Source organism: Pyrgilauda ruficollis, unplaced genomic scaffold, assembly GCF_017590135.1.
Source record: "Pyrgilauda ruficollis isolate IOZ18807 unplaced genomic scaffold, ASM1759013v1 scaffold4, whole genome shotgun sequence".
Taxonomy (NCBI): domain Eukaryota; kingdom Metazoa; phylum Chordata; class Aves; order Passeriformes; family Passeridae; genus Pyrgilauda; species Pyrgilauda ruficollis.
The window spans coordinates 16,864,885-16,884,120 of NW_024525489.1; the positions used below are offsets into that span (position 1 = coordinate 16,864,885).

The 19,236-nt window shown below is 36.0% G+C and overlaps 1 protein-coding gene across 1 annotated transcript in view; it reads left to right on the forward strand.

The window, feature by feature from the left end:
- The window catches only part of BIRC6 (baculoviral IAP repeat containing 6), a 173,084-nt gene that overhangs the window by 38,571 nt on the left and 115,277 nt on the right, over window positions 1-19,236 (forward strand). The window contains exons 12-22 of the mRNA XM_041477108.1: window positions 1,162-1,387; window positions 5,636-5,796; window positions 8,584-8,715; window positions 9,944-10,075; window positions 10,325-10,503; window positions 10,980-11,110; window positions 11,939-12,100; window positions 12,209-12,340; window positions 12,613-12,710; window positions 13,913-14,060; window positions 18,271-18,404. Coding sequence (XP_041333042.1) covers window positions 1,162-1,387; window positions 5,636-5,796; window positions 8,584-8,715; window positions 9,944-10,075; window positions 10,325-10,503; window positions 10,980-11,110; window positions 11,939-12,100; window positions 12,209-12,340; window positions 12,613-12,710; window positions 13,913-14,060; window positions 18,271-18,404 — 1,635 coding nt within the window. The remainder of the gene's footprint in view (window positions 1-1,161; window positions 1,388-5,635; window positions 5,797-8,583; window positions 8,716-9,943; window positions 10,076-10,324; window positions 10,504-10,979; window positions 11,111-11,938; window positions 12,101-12,208; window positions 12,341-12,612; window positions 12,711-13,912; window positions 14,061-18,270; window positions 18,405-19,236) is intronic.

Here is a 19,236-nt window from a genome sequence, read left to right on the forward strand (position 1 = left end):
AACCTCTCACCTCCAAGTCAACCTGGATTGTTTTTCAAGACACTCTCTTGGTTCAGGCTTTACGGTGAGGGTGGTGTTTGTGTTGGTGCATTATTATCTCCTCACCCCGAGTGGTGACAGTAGCAGTCAGGTAGTAAACTTTCTCCTTTTGAAAACCATGATTTCTTTACAAGTAGAAGCTTTTCCTTCAAAACACATTTTTAAGAGAGAATGCTCAAAATAGTAGAAAATATACATTGTGCATGTCTTATTTTCCCTCAAGTTTGGTTGGTGGGAGTTCTTTGGTTGGCTGGTTGGTTGGTTGGGTTTTGTTTGGGTTTTTTTCTGTTTTTGGTTTGGTTGGGGGTTTTTGGGTTGGTTAGGGGTTTTGTATGTCTGAGGAAATCTGATTATCAATTTTCAGTTTCTATTGCAGTTCCTTTAGGTGTTTGACTTCCTGGCATATTTTTGTTTTCAATACTTCAATTAATATCCTTGTTTCCTTGATACAAGGCATAAATATAAAGACAAAAAGACAAAATAATTGTCCAGGCCCAGTGTCTTTTAAGTGCTTAACATAAATCATGTTTGTTTTTCCCTTATCCCTCTTCTAAGGTAAATTTGGAGTATCTATTAAAGCTACAATATTCTAGTAATCCACCATAAAATAAGTCAATATTGATAATCAGAGGCCAAAGTAATGTTTTAAACAGTGATAAAAATGCATAGTAATTCTGTTTGTCTGTTTTCACGAAATAATTTTTTTTATCTGAGTGAGTAGGGATATTAAAAAAGTGTTTAATCAGCTTTACATCTTCAAAGTATAGCTGGCTAATTACTTATTCCTGATGCCTCTGGCTGAATTCCAGACAGCCTGCTCAGAGCTCTCAGTATTTAGAAAATTTATTCTAAGTGAACTGCCTTCAAAGGATGCAAGCTTCAAGGCTGGGATGTTTGAATGCTTGTGTTGGGATTTTTTGTAGTTGTTTTTTGTTGTTTGTTTAGGGTGGTACTTTGTGGGGGTGGGGAGTTTATTATTATTCTTTTTTAACTAAAAAACCTTCATATGACTTGTAGTTAATTTTGCCTATAGCAGTTCTGATGTATTTCAAAGTATTTTTTATAGGATGTTCTGGAAAAAATATCTATGTAGTAATGAATGTATGTGCTGTAATTATTCAGGAGTTGATCTTTTGGTGGACCAGCCATTCTCCCTTGAGACACTGACATCCCTGGTGGAACTGACCCGTTTTGAGACCTTGACACCTCGGTTTTCAGCCACTGTCCCTCCCTGTTGGGTGGAAGTCCAGCAGGAGCAGCAGCAAAGGCGGCACCCTCAGCACCTGCACCAGCAGCACCACGGGGATGCAGCTCAGCACACTCGGACTTGGAAGCTGCAGACGGACAGGTACAGAGGGGAACAGTGCACGAGGAATTGTGTGCATTGCTTAACTAGCTGGTGTAGCTGTACAACCACAAATTTCTTGCAATTTAATTGTTTTTAACTAGTGTACAAGTTTAAGAATGTGTTTGCAAAGATGATAATCCCCATTTGGCAGTTTGCATTACAGGTGTTGCTGAGATTGCCAGAGGCATTTTAGTGGACCTTGAAACAAATTGAAAAGTCAGGTTTTGAAATGATGGAGGTTTATTTGCCAAATGTGGTCATCACATTACATAAATAGACAAGCACATTTGCCAGAATTAGAGATATTCTTGATAGTTTCTGTAAAAGTCTGATTTACTCTTCTTACCTATACACATATTTTTAGTACATTATTTAATCAGAAAATGCAAACTGTGGGTGCCAGTGTGACTGATTAGTTGTCCTAAATTAAATAGTATTGTAATTTACTTTAAAATATGAAGCTGGAATCTGGTTTTATGTCTATTCAAGTTAAATCTTTATATAGAAAAGATTTAAGCCGCTCCAGAACCCTAGTAGTGCTAAGGTTTAGGCAGTATTTTCATTTAAATGAACTGCTCCAAGATGGTATGTGTAGCAGGACTTAATTTTTCATATGTGACATGAGAACTTGGGATTCCTCTGGCCTTCTAAATATGACTACAGCAGTGTTGCAGTCTCCTTGAAGGATTGCTTAAAACCTACCTGATGTAGCTTTGCGTAGGTTTTTTTTTTGTGAAAAATGGTTGGAGAAACACAATATAGATAGAAATTTTTTTGTTGCTTTATTAAGGGACATGCATAAGATACTACTGGATTTTTAGGTCAGACTGCTACACGTCTGTTCCAGTGAGGTTTAACATTTGGATTATCATGTAGACTTGAAATAGCCATAGAGTGAAAATAATGAAATAGCCAAAGGGTGCTAGGGAAGTTAGAGGTCATGTGTGGGGCAAAAAAAGCATGTCATATTAATAACTGAAAGATAGCATGTGATAATGAAGCATTCCAGGTAAAACATGTAATAGATGCAGACATTCCCAGGGCTGACACATAACAGGAGTTGGACATGCTTTGCGTAAATATTCATAAGCTACAATTGAAAACTTGCAATGCATTAGAGGCTTTAAAGCCTTTATTTAACCTGTGGTTTTGCTTTATGTAAGTCAAATATTCTGTATGTAGCAAGTGGAAGGGAGTTGGTTCCTTGCAAAATAACTTCTTGTTAAAACTATTGATTATCCAAATGTGTTCAGCAACAGTTGAAAAGTAAAAAGCTATCAATATGAAGTTACGAGGAGGCAAGCAGTGAAGGCAATAGCTGTTAATTGGAAGGAGATAAGTGGAAAATTAGCTTATGAATATTTTTCATTAGAGGAAAATAATTTTGCCTGCTGCTAAATAAAACAGGGTTGTAAAGAGGAAAAGTTAGAAGTTTTGGTTTAGTACTGGAAATCTTTGACAGCTGCTATATGACTCATGATGAAAATTATTAAATTACAGTCCCTTTGTTCTTAGAGAAGAGTCTTAAGATTGAAAGCCATGTTAGCTCTTAAGTAAAAGTTATCTGGGAAGAATAACTGATTGATTTCTGGAATTTTTTTTTGGTCTTTAATATAAGGTTCCTTTTATCTCCTTTTTGAGTGCCTCATACTGATACCTATCACGATGTGGGGTTACAGTGTTAGATGGATGAGTAATGCAATTTGATATGGTAATTCTTTTGTTTCTCAAATAGATAAAGAGATAATCCTGTAACTGTATTTTAGCAAATGGCATTATATTGCAATCTTACTTTGTTATTTTAAAAAGACTGTGTGCCAAGAACAAGAAAAGGAGAGTGTGGTTTACCTTGTGAATTATCTAAATATCAGTATTGTCCCCTCAGGTGTAATGTAGATGAAATGTTAAATGAGGTTAACTCTTAAAAGAGAGGTACATGAATTCCTAATATGCATGGATAAAACAGTGACATCTGAGTTTCCTGGCTTGATCTCAAATCTATGTAGGATGTAGTCATCTTACGGTGACTTATTTGAAAACATGAAAGAAGGAAGAGCTAGATAATGATGTTCACTTGTAGTGGAAGATCAGACAGTCAGATGTTCTAGAAAAGGAATGAAAAAGTATGTTGGAAAATAATCTTGTAGTTGAGAATGATGGTTTATTGGTGCTTAGAACACCGCATGGATTGTATGTTTTTCTTTCGAAAGGTGCTATAGATTTAGAAGGTTTTCAAAGGTAGAAGAGTTCCTAAAAAACTTTGCATTAGGTTATCTATTTAGGATAGATGTGCTAATATATGAGACTATAACAAGGAAGTAAATTAATTTGCTTGCTACTTTGAAACTTTGGACATGAATAAAGGATGTACTTAAAGCAACCTATGAGATATTAAAAGGAAACTTTGAAGTGGAGTCTTTTAATTAATGACAGAATTAGATTGTGAAGTTTATTGTCAGAGGTATAAGAAGATCTGTTAACTGCTGGATTAACGTGAGACCTTCATGGAGATTTATTCCATATGTGCCCATTGGAGATCCGCTGCTCAATTCTGTCAAAAATAGATTTCTGGGGTAGACAAATAACAGTTGTAATTCACTATGGCTGTGTGCATTGTATGCAATACATAGACTACAAAAGACTGCTGCAGACAAAGTGGTTTATTATTCATTTCTGGGTTTGTACCAGATCTTTAACTAAAACTGGATGAGCAGAATATTACTTTGTGTTTCAGAAGTCGGGCTCCTTTGAGTGTCTCACTTAGTCCATGCTTTGCATGATATGAAAAACCACGCCCAAACATCTCTCTGTTTGGCACGGGATTAGGTGTCCTCCAAGCTAGAGGAAAGGCATGAGTGATTCTAAATATTTACTGCTGCAGTTGCTAACAGAGATTTTAGGGGTTTTTCCCTCCAGAGCAGTGGGATAAATTTTCATTATATTTTATTTACCTGTGTTCTTTGTACAGTTAGCTGAAAATTCTTCACTGTTCCTTCTTGAATCACAACCACAAATTCTCTTGCTTCTGTCCATCTTTCCTTTCAAAATCTCTGCATTTCTGTGCTGCTAGCTCTGAAAAGTTGGCGAGCCATTTCATTACTTGTACCTGAAATCTTTTTTAAGTTGTATTACATGTTCCTGAAGGAGTTCTGGCCATCAGGGATATTACTGTAAAGAAATGAACACATTTGCACCATTCCTTAATCTGTTTTAAAATGGTTTTCTGCACAATACTTTATGTGTAGCATGCTATTGAAGTTAAAATACCTATTTGTGAATTAGATGTTAGAAAGATGTCTCAAAAATATTTATAGCAGCATACTCAGTTTCTTAGTGTTCTCAGTTATACAGCTAAATAAGTATAGCAAAGTTATATTTTAAAAAATTATTTACTGCTAAATTAAGGAGATCAGGAAGTTCGGTTAGTTTTAAAAATGTACACAAACAGGACAATTGACAAATAATTAGTTTTATTTTCATTGCTCTTCGGTTTGAACTATTTTTTGCAAACCCCAGTGTATCAAACGGTGGAGTGGATCATCAAGGGGTATTTGTCTCAAGGTTACACTTTTAGTGTAAACCAAACTTGTCTTCAAACACAAATGTGACTTAGTAAAAGAAAGCTGCACCCTTTTGCACAGCACAGGCTTCTGAGTGTGCACCTGGTAAGAAGCACTTTTCATCCTCTATGAATTATCAAATGTGCTTTAAAAATACTTTGGAAATATTATGTTGGATCTCCTGTATGTTGATTTTGTACCACTGGAAAGTGACATTGTTAAGTGTTAAACAATGGATAAGGGCAACTTGTAAGAGATTACAAGGCAGATACCTGTGATCATTCCTTCATACACTTCACTAATTGATAGATCTTCTTGTAGTGTTGTGCTTGGTTTTTTTATTCTTGTACTTTTTTTTTCCATGGAAGTAAGTGCTATTTATAGTAATATGGGAACAGTACTGTGATAAAGGTAATAGGGAATCTTTCCATTTCTGCTTTTATGTGAACATTGCTTCTCTCTGTCATGTCAATTGGCATTGTAATCTTCACAAAATTAATGTGGTTATCTTGAAAGCTTTAAAGTTTGAAAGACTTCTTCAGAAATTCATATGGATGTCAACTAGCAAAATAAGTTTTTCTTCTTGCTAAAGAGAGTGTGCATAGATGCAGAATGGACTGTGTGATGCTGCCTGCATGATGGGATTTTTCTCTCTACACTGGGTCATTGTCTTCTTTTTTCCTGACAGCAACAGCTGGGATGAGCATGTCTTTGAACTAGTTCTACCAAAAGCCTGTATGGTTGGACATGTGGACTTCAAATTTGTTTTGAATTCAAACATCACAAACATTCCCCAGATTCAAGTGACTTTACTGAAAAATAAAGCTCCAGGCTTAGGGAAAGTCAATGGTAAGAAAAAACTAGGATATCTTTCAAAACATTATTTCTTTTCTCAAACTCATTATTCTTTGTGATGTATATGAGAAAAATTGCTTGTAATTGTGTGCTTCACTTTTACTGATTTATTCTGTTTCCTGGTATCATGGGCTCTTCTCAGTTGTACTTGAATGTAAATTGTGGAGACAAACTGGCTAAACAGTTTCAAAATTTTAACATTTATGCAAATAAAAGTACATAGCTCAAAAAAACTGAACTCAGTTATAAGTCTGTACTGCATTAATCCTACAGTCATTAAAAATAAGTTGTCAGTTGTAAATCATCCTAGAGATTGACTGATTAAGCAAATGGTGCTCTTTTAAGGTCTCAATGTAGTAAAAAAAAAAGGTAAATTATTCCAAGTCACAGAAGGAGATTATTTGCCAGTGAGAAAATAGCAAGGCTTTTCTTGATGGAAGTAAAAAATCCCATACCTTCCTTGGGAATTCTCTCATCATTTGGCTCATTGACTAAGCTATATGAAAGCTGCAGCATGATTTCACCTTTTATTCTTGCAGCTTTGACAGAGTAGACCTAAGTTAGGAACGATCTTGCCTTGGGAAGACTCCTAACTGGACTGTGCATCTTACTAGCTCTCAGGGAACCTGTGAGGGGGTAGCATAAATTGAAAAGTCAGTTCTTTGATGTGGAAGTGCCTCTACTGGGATTTTCCTGTGGTGAGAGCATTTGTTTCATGTCCTGCTGCCTTGTCTGCTAGGTGTGGAAGGTATTACATGCTGCATCTCCTTTTATTGAGGCATTAATTGCTTATCTTCATCTGGCCACCTCTTTTTCAAAAGCTTCTGGCTGTTTCAGAGAAGTCTTGCTCTCAGATATTATTAAATTGCTCGCTGGATATAAATTGTGTTGAGAAGAACAGCAAGCGTGATCATAAACGCCCTTTTTCCTTTCTTTTCCTGTTTTTTCAATTGCTAAGTAAGACCATCCCACTTAAAGGCAAGAGTAACATTAGATTTCAAAAAGGAATATAGGCATTTCAAAGATCATTAAAATACTTTCATAAAACTTCACTCTGTAGCATCCCCCAGTGTTTAACAACAAAAAAATGTGTGCTGGAGATGCTCTCTTAAATACTGTAAACTGGTTGTAAACCCAAGAACAAAATATTCTAGCATAGTAATATTGTTTGAGAAGCACTTATTCTTTTTAGGGTTTGAGATGGTTCAGATTTAACAGAACTGCTAGCTGTGACTGCAGGACAGCAGTCAACAGGTGTTCTTTCAGTTTCTTCTTTTTTTTTTTTAATCCTTGCTGTAAAACCTAAATTTTAACATGAAGAAGAAATTTGTTCTAGCAAAGAAAAGACCATAAGAGATTGTCCATGTTCCTCTCCTGAATGAAACCTTTGTTTTCAGCATGATTTCAGTCCATTTGTAGATCTGGATGTCAGAATTAATTTGAAAATCTTCACCTGTGGAACAAAACAATAGAAGAAAAGCTAAACTCTTTTCCGTAATGGTTCAATTTTAAACACTTCTGAACAAACAGTTCCATGAGTTGGTAGTTCCTTGGAGACATTTGATTTAGCTGTGAACTAAATTGCCAGAGCTCTCTGTGAATGCTTTTCAGCAGAGCACACTGATCAGAAGACATGACAGAGCTCTTCCAGGAAATGACATTTCACTTCCTTGCATGTAATATACTGGATTTTCTTTTTTATGTTAGAAGGTAGAAAAGGCATCAAATGTGGGGTCAGGCAGTCTGGAAAGGTCTGGGCAATGTGAGAGCATGTGCAAGGCAGCCTTGGCAAAGTCTTTTTTATTTTTTATTCATAGGATTGGAGATCCACAACTAACCAACATCTTCTCCAAGTGTAAATGCATTGCAGTTGTTTCCTTCGCTTTTTCAATTTCTTGAGTTTTGGAAAAGGACTTTAATGGCATTTGCCTTTTTTCTTTGCACCATTGAATAAAATAATAGGACATTAATGATTTCATTGTAAGAGAAGACAAAGTTAGGTAATGGTAGATCTTAACCAAAATGTTCCAGTCCTAGGGAGAAGTAATATTCAACATTGTTTGGCTTTTAGAAATGTATAAAAACCTCAGACTGAAATTAGATTAACTCTCCCCACCCCCCCCAAATTCTCTCCTTTCAGACGGGGAGAGAAAGGAACTAAAATTGTAAGATAATGAGACGTAGGGAAGATGTGCAGGGCAGAATTTATTCAGTCATTTTTTTGTATGACAGGAGCTCTGGAAACAGTTAAATATGTAGTATGTAGTAATGGGAAGGCCAAAGGCATAATTCTTCTGGTTGGGAATTAATGGCTTTGGTCTGGCAGTTAATTCACTGTATATGCTTCTCATTAATTTGCTTGCATGTCCTCTTCATCTATAATTCATGTGATCCATTTAATTGGAAAAAGGGCTATGTTTAAGTATTACCAAAATAATGTTTGATGTTCAGCAGGAGCAATCCAGTTATTTTAAGTTTAAATTATCAAACTTTCAATACTGGAATCTAATTGCTTAGGAGTAATCTGCAGTTGATTATTAGGGGAAAAGAATTTGGGCAGTATTAAAACAAGTTCTTTACAGGTCATTCAGAAATACTGTTTTTTTAAGTATTTGCTGCAACTTCAATCCATATGAAAAACATGTTTTTGTATACTTGTGCGTTTGTATTAGAAATACTGCTGTGGGCAGAAGGTTGATAATTTTGCTATGAAAACTACCACTTCTGTTTTTCCTGAGCTTTGAGCAGTGTTTGAAATCATGCTAATATTTTTATTTCCAGAAGCAGCAGTAGATAGACAAATCGCATTTCCTTTATCTCCAGCTCATAATATAGAAATGGAGAGAAATGGAAAACCAGGACTGGCAGAATTCAGTGAAGAAATGCAGTATATGGATGTAGAGGAACCACAATGTAAGTTTTATTGATCTTGTTTTACTTTACTTAAAATAGGACCTTGCTTTTTTCTTGTTTTAATGATAAATTTGAATTCCTCTGCAAAAATTTCTCAGACATCAAAACAGAGTAATTTCTCAGCTGTCTTCAAGGTTATTATTCTCTTTTATCTGTTTGCTGTATGAGTTGAAAGTTTAACACAAACACACCAGAAATGTCCTAAACTACTAGAGAGGTTTGGTGCTTATAAGCAGATAAATGTTTATTTTAATTTAGAAATCAAGTAGATTGATATGGCACCTTTCTAATTTAAATTGCTAGCCTGTTTCAGCAGTATTTTACTTTGTTTCTTTGGCTAGTTTTAACATAATTTTTCCTTGCATACCTGGCTTTTGTAGAGATTGCTGCAGTAAACCAATAAGGAACAGAACGTAAAGAATTCATAACTAGGCCACATCACACTGTGCCTGTTCTTATAACTTTGTTGTTAACTAGCACTCTTCCACCAAATATCTCAGCCTGTGAAAGCATTGAGTGGGTCTGAGTGAGGAGAGCTGCAGACTAAAATGTGACAGTTGGAGTGACTCCGTTCTAGAGCGATGGATCTTTTTCTTGGTCCTTTCAACAGTTTTACTTTACACCTTCTTTTCTCTCATGTAATCAGCCTTATCTAGAGCTGACTGTCAAGGTCCTTTCCAACCCAAACCATTCTATGACCCTATGACTCCAGGAAAGGACGGATTAGAAAGGATGAAGGGAAGGATCAAAGGGGAGATAAAAGTGCTGAAAGGAGGTGTTTGATGCTGAGAAAGGAGCAGTAGATGAGTGAAGATGATTTCAGTAATTTGTATATCCTATAGAAGAAAGAAAGCCGTCCTTTTAAATTTATTATTAGTTTTGTTTTTAAACAGTGTTGTCCTGCTTCAGTAACGACCCAGTAAGGATTGTGCCTCTCTATATATTGGTTCTTTATTTCATCAGTTGTGTATTTTGTGGCTTTTACAAGCCAGTCAAGATATATATTAATCCATATAATGCAACTGAAAATGGTTTTAAAACTGTCATTTACCTTAATTGATTTCACTGGAAAATGTCTTAAAAGTGAAATTCAAGTTGTTTTTAATGTAAAGTTATATGTATTTAGTGATCAGAGTTTGACATGGTGCATTTTTAATCCATGCAAATGATCAGATTTTATGACTTAATTATGGCTAATTCAGATCCATATTATTTATGTTTTCGTAAGGTCTTAGGTTGTGTCCATTTCTGGAGGAGCACAAGGAAGATATACTTTGTGGTCCAGTATGGCTGGCTACTGGACTTGATCTATCAGGACATGCTGGAATGTTGACGCTAACAAGTCCAAAGCTTGTTAAAGGTAAACCAGTTTATTATACTATTTGCATGAAGCCCGTGTGACTGAAGTGCATCTCATACTTCTATAGTCAGACATAGGTTTATTATTTATTTTTACATTGACAAATTCTGCTGTATAACACCATAGTGAGGTGCTGTTTCAAATGGATGGTAAACTACTGCAATTAACATAGTTGATCTGTTCTGTTTATAACTTACAATCTATTTAAACTGCAAATTTCCCTCCTCCTTTTTTCTTCTCTACTTTTAGGCATGGCTGGTGGCAAGTATCGTTCATTTTTAATTCATGTCAAAGCAGTGAATGACAGAGGAACAGAAGAAATCTGCAATGGTGGCATAAGACCAGTGGTTAGAATACCTCCTCTAAAACCTCAGACGAACAAGGGCCATTCACTTGCTTCATTGTTGGCAAAAGTTGCAGCAAGCAAGGTAATGAATATCCAAGGAAGATACGTTTGGTAGTTGTAGACTTGGTATGATTCATGTCATCTGAAAACAAAGCAGCTGTTAGCAGAATTAAGATCCATTAAAAACTACTTTCTTAAAAGGTGACACTGTGTTGACACCTTCAAGAATTAGAGTTCAACATTTCTAAGTTGTTTCCTTTGTGCCGATTGAATTGAAAAGGTCTGTTCTGCCACTTTCACATTCTGAACACTTGTTTTTGAAACTTCTGTTCCCTGGAGTACTTTCAGTCTTTTATAGGTCTTATCCTTCTGTGAAGATGAGTGTGTGTGCATGTGTATTGTTCTATATTAAAGCAATTAGTGAATAAAAATTGTTTATTTTGGTATAGTGCTCATACTGAGAGATTTTAGCAAACTGTTTGCATTTCACTGAACAAGGTATAAAAATAAATCAGAACCAATGTGATTTATGAATGTTATTTTCCCCAAAAATATAAGGAAAAGCCATCTAGCAAAATTGAAGCCACTACTTCCTCAAGAAAATCAGATAATCTGCGAGGCTGTGACTTACTTCAAGAAGTCTCTGTAACAATTCGAAGATTTAAAAAAACTTCAATTTCAAAGGAAAGGTTAGTAGTGTTTTTTAATTCTGAAGAAATACTAGCTTTAATTATGCTTCTCATCAAAAGCTTAGGTCTTGAAATAGCTCAGGTCAAGATACTGTTTCAAGTTGTTATTTCATAGACTTGTTTTGTATGGAAAATCCTGTAAATTGCAAGTAAGAGGACACTATGCTGTGAAAGTTGTGGTAGAATAACACCATGCATGAAATTTTATGTGGAGTGGGTTTTTTTGCCTGACTTCAAAAGGCAAATGTAAATAAGTTTTCTTATTTAAAACAAGATTTTTTTTAAGAAAACGTCTTCCCTTTCTATTTCTACATTGCCTTGTTTCATACAGCAGAAATTATATTATTAGTCAAAAAGTTTAGAATCAAATTTAGCTAAAAAAGAAGTTGAAGTCTTTGGTTTGGTACTGCAGACCAAGATACAGTATAATATACAGTATTTAAAGTGTATTACCAGCTGCCACCCTGCAGTGGTGGCACTGACTGTAATGGGCTTAAAGAGGTCAACGAGGCTGCGAAGAGGTATTTGCAAACAGTTGATAGGAGTTGTGTAGATGGTGAAAGTTTGTTTAGGTTTAGAAGTTGCTAGAAAAGTTAATGGGGGGAAAATCTTCATAGAAGTTTGCTAGATCTGTTGTAGTGTAGGAAGTTCTGTGAGCAGAAAGTAGGATGATTGGGAATGTGTGCACAGAAAGTATTGCATATGCTTGTGTACTGCTTTTGCTTTCATCTAGCGTTCTCTTTTTTTGCTGCTCCAAAGACAGGATACAAAGCTGGCGAATGGCCATATTGGTTAATTCTGGTTTTCTTTCCTTCCCCTCCTCCCTAGAGTTCAACGGTGTGCCATGTTACAGTTTTCAGAGTTCCATGAGAAGCTGCTCACCACTCTTTGCAAGAAGACAGAGGATGGTCTGACTACAGAACATGCTCAGAGTCTTGTACTCGACACACTTTGTTGGTTGGCCGGAGTGTATTCAAATGGCCCTGGCAGGTAAGGGAGGAATTATGTTCAAATTATCATCGCTGTTTCTCACTATCAGTTTGGTTAAAAAAAAAGAGTTTTATATTATTCTCTAAAGTATGCAACTTGTTTTCACAGCTCAAAGGAAGGAAATGACAGTTTGCTTTCTAAAACACGCAAATGTGTCTCTGATATTATACGTGTTTGCTTCTTTGAAGCTGGGCGGAGCATAGCTCACAAATGTGCACGATTTCTTGCACTATGCATCAGGTCAGTGCTAGTTATTTGCATATATTTATTTTTGTTTATTTCTTTTTTACATGTATTTCGGGGATTTGCATGCATTCTGAACTGAACATTTTGTTTGTTGCTGTTTGGCATTGAATTCATAAAGCAACAAGACCCAGTAGATGTTCTGTTCAGGAAATATGTGTTTAGGGTGTGGCTGCAAAGAACACCAGTCTTTCAGCATCATCTCCTGGAGGAGATTTCATTCTTCGTTCTTACTTCCTTAAATGTTAAAGTGTCTGTGTTTTTTGTAGCAACGGCAGGTGTGACCCGAGTCAACAAGGGTTTGGATCAGTTCTTCTAAAAGCTTTACTTGACAATATGCCTCTTTTGCCTGCTGCTGCCACAGGTGGTACGTATGCAGTGTTTCTTGTCGTAAACATACACGGTGCATTTGTTGTTTGTCGAGTTCTCTTGGACTCTCTTGTGAAATTAGAATGAGTTAATTGTTCAGTTAGTACAAAATGCTCCTTGGAGTGGTCTGGTCATGAAGTAGACATTTGCAGTTGGTGGAATTTTAAGCAAATAGGCTTGCTTAAACCAGAGCGTGAAGGCTGACATTTTTGAAGAACTTAAATAAGTTTTCTAATAATTCTGAAAGATGTTTAGCAACAAAGATTCTGTTGACATAAGTGACAGTCAGGGTGGTCTGTTGTTTTTTAAAATGAGGAGATAGCCAGGAAACTTGGCTATCCAAATGATGTCCAACTAGCATTACACTTCTGATTCTTCTGCACTACAAGGAAATTTTAACTAAATTAAATTTCTTCCTTACCTACATTGCAGTGTAATGGTCTCTTAGCACCTTGTTGAAGCATCTGGAATGCCAGATGGAATGGGAAGATGACTTCACCCTTGTATTTTGGGTGGCAAGGCCTGCTTTTCACACGAGGATATTGTTGAATTGTTTCTAGCTTGGCATCACCAATGAGCCTTACAGAAAAATTAGTTTGCATTCCAAAAGGCTTGTTTTACTACTACCCAGGTCAAAACACATAACACGTTGTTACAGAGGGTATGGGATGCACAGGGAGGGAAGGAGAAGGAGGAAGCTGAAGTCTGTGTTTCTGTACAGAACCACAGTGCTGTGCTCCCAGAAATGAATTGTATGGAAGCGGTGCCTCCAGCAAATACAGATTAAGGAGACAGTAACCAGAACCAGAGGATGAAAGGAGGGAAAGAGTTGGCTCTTGAGTATGGCTTGGCTCTGATGAGATTGGAACCCCTAGCCAAGCACTTTAATATATCAAGAGCATTTTGATGATTGTGTGCAGGAAGAATGAAGGAAGTGTGCAAAGCTGTCTCTTGGGAACCCTTTTTTCATTCAATTATGTGTTAGTTGATAAGAGAATTGGAAGTACTTGTAGAAACGTATGATTGCAGAATGATTCTTAATGAAGCCTCTCAAGAAAGGGGAAGGGGTAGAATATCTCCTAGTCTGTATTCAGACCATTAGATAATGATCACTTCTGTTGATTATCCTTCAAAGTATGCTTTCTCCATGAAAAATTTATATCATGTTTCACCTGAAATAATTATTATTTTTTAATGCAGGATCTGTGTATTGGTATTTTGTATTGCTGAACTATGTAAAAGATGAAGATTTGGCAGGATGCAGCACAGCTTGTGCATCACTGCTGACTGCGGTGTCACGGCAGCTGCAGGATCGCCTAACACCAATGGAAGCATTACTTCAAACAAGGTACTAAGAAATGTGCTTGTTGTAAACTTAATAAAACCAAGCCTAAGAACCATCTAACACCATCCTTTGGTGTTCTGAGAAAGGTTGTGTGTTACACTTTGCTGTATTTGTTTGAGCAAGAATTAATTCGCTAAAGTTCTGGAAAACAGTTTTAACTTGTGTGAAATTAAAGTTGGATTTAATTGCTATGTCACATTTTAAATTAGCAAATATGTATGTGGTGTTTGAAGTCTGTGCAATCCTTAAGTTAGTATTTATGATTTTTAGTGTAAGGATTAACACAGCATGACATATTTTGACTCTAGGAAGGAATTAAGTATACTGAATAGTTTCAGTTTGGCACAGTGCTTCACAAAGCTGTAGTCTTTCAGTAGGTCGACAGTACATTTAACGTTTTTCTTCCAAAGGCCACATTCTAGATGTAGAGACCTGGAGTAATTTACTGGGGATGAAGGTTCTTCTTTTAAATTACATATCAATGTAATTTAGGACTGTGATGTTGCATCTTTTCCATACTGAACTGATTGGCCATTTAACTTTGGATTTACATGATATGAAAAGGAAATTTCTGATGGTTCAGTTGGGTAACAGTTTCCGATGGTGCATTTTGGTGAAGGAAAAATGCAGCTGTTTGGTGTCTTTCAGTTGTGGTTTGGGTACAAGAGTTTTCCTCAAAGTTAAGCAAGATCAAGGTAGAAAAGGTTTGGTGGAGGTTAGTTCAGAATTTTCAGGTAAAATTGAAAATGTAATAGAAAATGTAGTAAGGGAAGGTGTAGAAGAGGGAGAATATCTGTTAATTTTTGCTTTTGTTTTAAAGAACTGTAATTCCAAAATACTTCATTAAAACTTAGTCTCAGGTGCTACATTTGGATCCTTATCCTGCTGTCTACTGCATTCCTCCACTTAGTTGTTAATTTATTTCATCTGTAGTCCTTACAGCTGATTAGAAGACTTATCCCAGCAATAGAAATGGTATCTGAAAAAAATTAGAATTTTGAAAAAATCAGTGAATTGAACTAAACAGAGGAGAAAAAAGTGAAAATTATACTTGACTTGAGAATGGCACCTTTCTGTGGGAATTGAGTTGTTCCTTTGTATAAATTGCTTACAAGTACTTTCTTTAAACAGTGTATCTTAAATAGAATGTTTTCGTCCTTTCCAGTTGCCCACTTTTGAATTTGGTACATGTGACATTTCAGATCACCTTCTAGTGAGCACATGCTGTCTGCATGGCAAGGGAAGGTTTCTGATGTGAGCCCATGCTTGGTGTCCTTCAAGCTTAGATTTTCTGTATGTTTCTAGATTGTGTTTTACTGATTTTCTTCTTGAAACTTAATTTGCTTTCTCTTTTAACTCCATAACCCTCTAGGTAGTTTTAAGAGTAGCAGCAAATCCCTTATTTGATTACAACAGCTCTCTAGCAAGGACTGATTTATATTTCTTGATTTAGTTTACTAAGTCGTGCAAAATTTGTGGGACTTTCTTTCATATGTCTATGGATCGAGATAATACTGTCATTTTTGGGTTTTGGTTTTTGTGTTTGTTTTTTTTTTTTTAAGATAAATTAGTAGCCAGCCATAGCTTTCCCCTTTTTCCCTTTCCTTTTTCAAATTGTATTCTATCTTTTTTGTGTACATTTGTGTTGCAGAGTATATACTATTGTGTTTTTCCTCTTCATCCTTGGTCCCAGGTGCAATGAGCTAACATCTGGTAATCAGCTAAAAACAGATGTCTAATTAACAGATCTGTGCATTCATGGGAAAATAATGCTCATTTTACTATCATTGGTACAATAAATCAAGTAAAACTTGAAAGGATAAGGCCAGTAGGGTGTGTTACATGATTTGCAGTTCATAAAACAACAAAAAAGGGATTTTAGATAAGATTTTTGACGGTCTTACAAATAAACCAGGTTGGTTTTGTCTCTAGCAAATCTAAACCAATTTCTCCAGCCTGTTCTTGAAAGTATCAGATTCATGTAGTCATTGAATTAAATTATTCTAAATTGTGATGTGTTACCTGGTTTAATTATTGTTATCATTCACACTTGAGCTGTCCCCTGCTCTCATCTAATCTGAAAACTCTCCTGCTGCTCTGTTTAGTGCTTGTGTCGTCCCCACATTGGCACTGGAGAGCAGATTCTATCATTCTAAACAAATTCTGGATGTCTGGAGTGTGTTTGTATCTTGATTGTATTCTCCAGATCTGTAGTCATTCTTAAAGCATTTCCCTCAGCTTCTTTGGTCCTTGTTTCCTTGTATTGTGATACACAAAATTTTACACGTTATTCTAGTTGAGGGCTCTGATGGATGAAACAGAAGAGTCATTTCACATAATTTATGTTCATTACTGCACAGATGAATAAGGTGATTGCTGAGTTTTTACATTATGTTCTTGATTTAGTCTTTGGTCTTTTTCTTGGTGTACCTTCTATATCCTTTTGTGAAAAGGGTTGCTAATGAAGCTCAAAACTGTGAACTTGATCATTACTGCTGAAGAACAGGTAAAAGGCACTACGCTTGTTGAAATAAATCTGGGCTGGACAGAATAAATTAAACCCTCTGCAGTATGTTCAAATTCTGATTCTACTCTACAGTGCTTTTGCAGAATTTCGACCTTTTTATCACCTGCTTATTTAATAAATCAAACTCTTTATTTAAAACATGTAAGTAATCAGTGTTAGTGTTGAGCTGACCTGATATATTGAATGTTTAAATCTGATGTCTAAAGCAGGCTTCAAAGGTACTGCACTGAATTTTGTCTGAGCATTTTTATGTCTTTTAGTAGCCACTTCACAGGAGCATGTTGTCTTGGCTGGTGTGCAAAAAAGGGTCAGGCAGCAAACACATCAGTCTTGTCAGATGTGCAGGATGCACTGGTCCTGTCTAATGCATGCTTGTAAAGGGCAACCAAGTCTATCCTGTGTTGTTCTGAGTATAAAGTTATTTTAAATTTGCTACCTTCTAAGTAACTTGGTTGGGAAATGTAATGTTAAATGGGGTTGATCTGTAATTTTCAGATGATCTGCCCTTTGAAAGATCACTCATCATTTTCTGAAAATTACAGTCATAGTATTGTGTGGCCACAAGCACTGACCCCAGCTAATGTGGAAACATTTTGGCAATCAGAGAAGTCTAGAATCTGTTTTTACCTTGTTGCTGGTGTTGTATTCATGTCGACATTTACACTTTTGTAATTACTTGATCAAAAAAGACATTTAAACATTCCAGCCTTCTCAGCATGTTGGGGGTTTTTACTTCAGCTGGTAAAGAAAAGAGAAACTGCTTGGAGGCAGAGGGAAAAGAGGGTGGAAGAACTTACTGCCCTTGCTAGTGTATGTGAAAATATTTCAGATTTCTTCTGTCTCTTGCCAAAGTCCAGAGTGTTATGTTTCTCACTTTTGTGTCTATACAGATGCATTCTTTCTTTCTGCTCTGGCTTAGTAATTTAGCCTGATTTCCATTTTTTTCCTCTTTTCAGTTGCTGGTAATAGGTATTGGTAAACACTAAAAAAAACCCCAAAACAAAAAAACCCACTTCCAAACAAAACCAAAACCACAAATGAACAAAAAACCCCACTGGTTTTGATACTACTTTGGAGTTTCCTTTTTCTTAGCTTATAAAACCCTAATTGATTTGGGACTACTTTGAGTGATGGTGCTATTTTTGTCCTCCAGTACTGCCATAGTAAATGCGATGAGTTTTCTTCTGTTGAAGTATTTATCACAAGCGTTGATTGGTATGCCTAGCAGCATTTCCTCTTTTTAATTCTTAGTTCAGCTGGAAGAACAAGCTGAGGTGGAATTTCTTCTGCTGTTTTGAAACAGTATTGTCTTTTTATTGACTTCAGACTAATGTCTCATTTACCATGTGCAGGTGTGTGTCTTGCCATGGCTCATTGTATAAGGCTTGTAGTTCTATTTTCACGTCTAGTGGGATTGTGTGTCATGTTTCCAGGACAGTGTTCCATCTTCAAAACCCTTTAGTAATGAAGAGTTACCTACTTAGCATTATAAGCTGTTGGAAAATGCCATCAAATAAATAATTTTAATGAACTATAAGCAAGTGATAATTTCTGAGATGTGTCAAATGAGTGAACAGAATAGTTTGGAATATAATAAATCCAGATGGTAAAATACTTGGTCTTTTACTGTAAATAATTTTGTATGAGTTCTTATTGTGTGAATGGTGCTGTTTGTCTTATTTGCAGATATGGATTATACAGTTCACCTTTTGATCCCGTTCTGTTTGATTTGGAAATATGTGGTTCTTCCTGTAAAAATGTGTACAACAGCAGTATTGGAGTACAGTCAGATGAAATTGATTTGTCTGATGTTCTATCAGGTATGTATGTTTAGCAGTGATTAATTGTGGTAGAATTGGTAAATCTCTATTGTAGTGTTTTCTTTTCCTGATGATGTGATTTTATACTTCCCAGCCAAGCTGAAGTCCAAGGTATTCTCTTGCTCATGGTATCTTTTACATTTCCTGTGGCCTTAGGACAACAAGAGAAAGCCTCTTTCTGGAATCTCTTATTTTCTTATCCTGTGGAATATCTCAGGGTAGAGATTAGACAGAAAGCCTGCCCTCATTCTCTGGGTCAGTCATCTAGGAATCATCTCTCACCTCTTTCAAGTAACTTCTATGAGCTGTGTTATCATTCATTTAGGCTAGCAACACCCACATAGGCAGAGGAACCTAAATAGATTTTTCTGAAGTTGGGAAGCTGCCATATGGCATTCTTCTACTTAAATATAAAGGTTTAATGAGGTATTTTTTCTCTTTGAGAGGACGTAAAATACCTTAAAAGCATATTTGTGTCTGTCTCCTCAGGTTAATTCATAAGTGAATCTGTAGGCCCTGCAATGTTCTAAAGAACTGGATAATTTTTACCTGTCAGGAAATTCTTTTCATAGCAAGTGTGTTCATCAGTCATAGTGACTCCTTTCCTTCTCTTGTATGCTATTATCTTTCTCCTTCCTGTCCCTTCCTCCATACAACTCTGTGAATTTGTTTGGATATTGATAGTCTGGGTTTTTTACAAAATTTGTGTATGATCTTAGTTGGTCTGACAGTTTCTTCCTCTTCCTTTCAGGTAACATCAATATATTTTTGCAAGCTGATTTTCTTTCAGTGTAGCAAGAAGAGAGCATCCATATATTATTTTTTTCTGGAA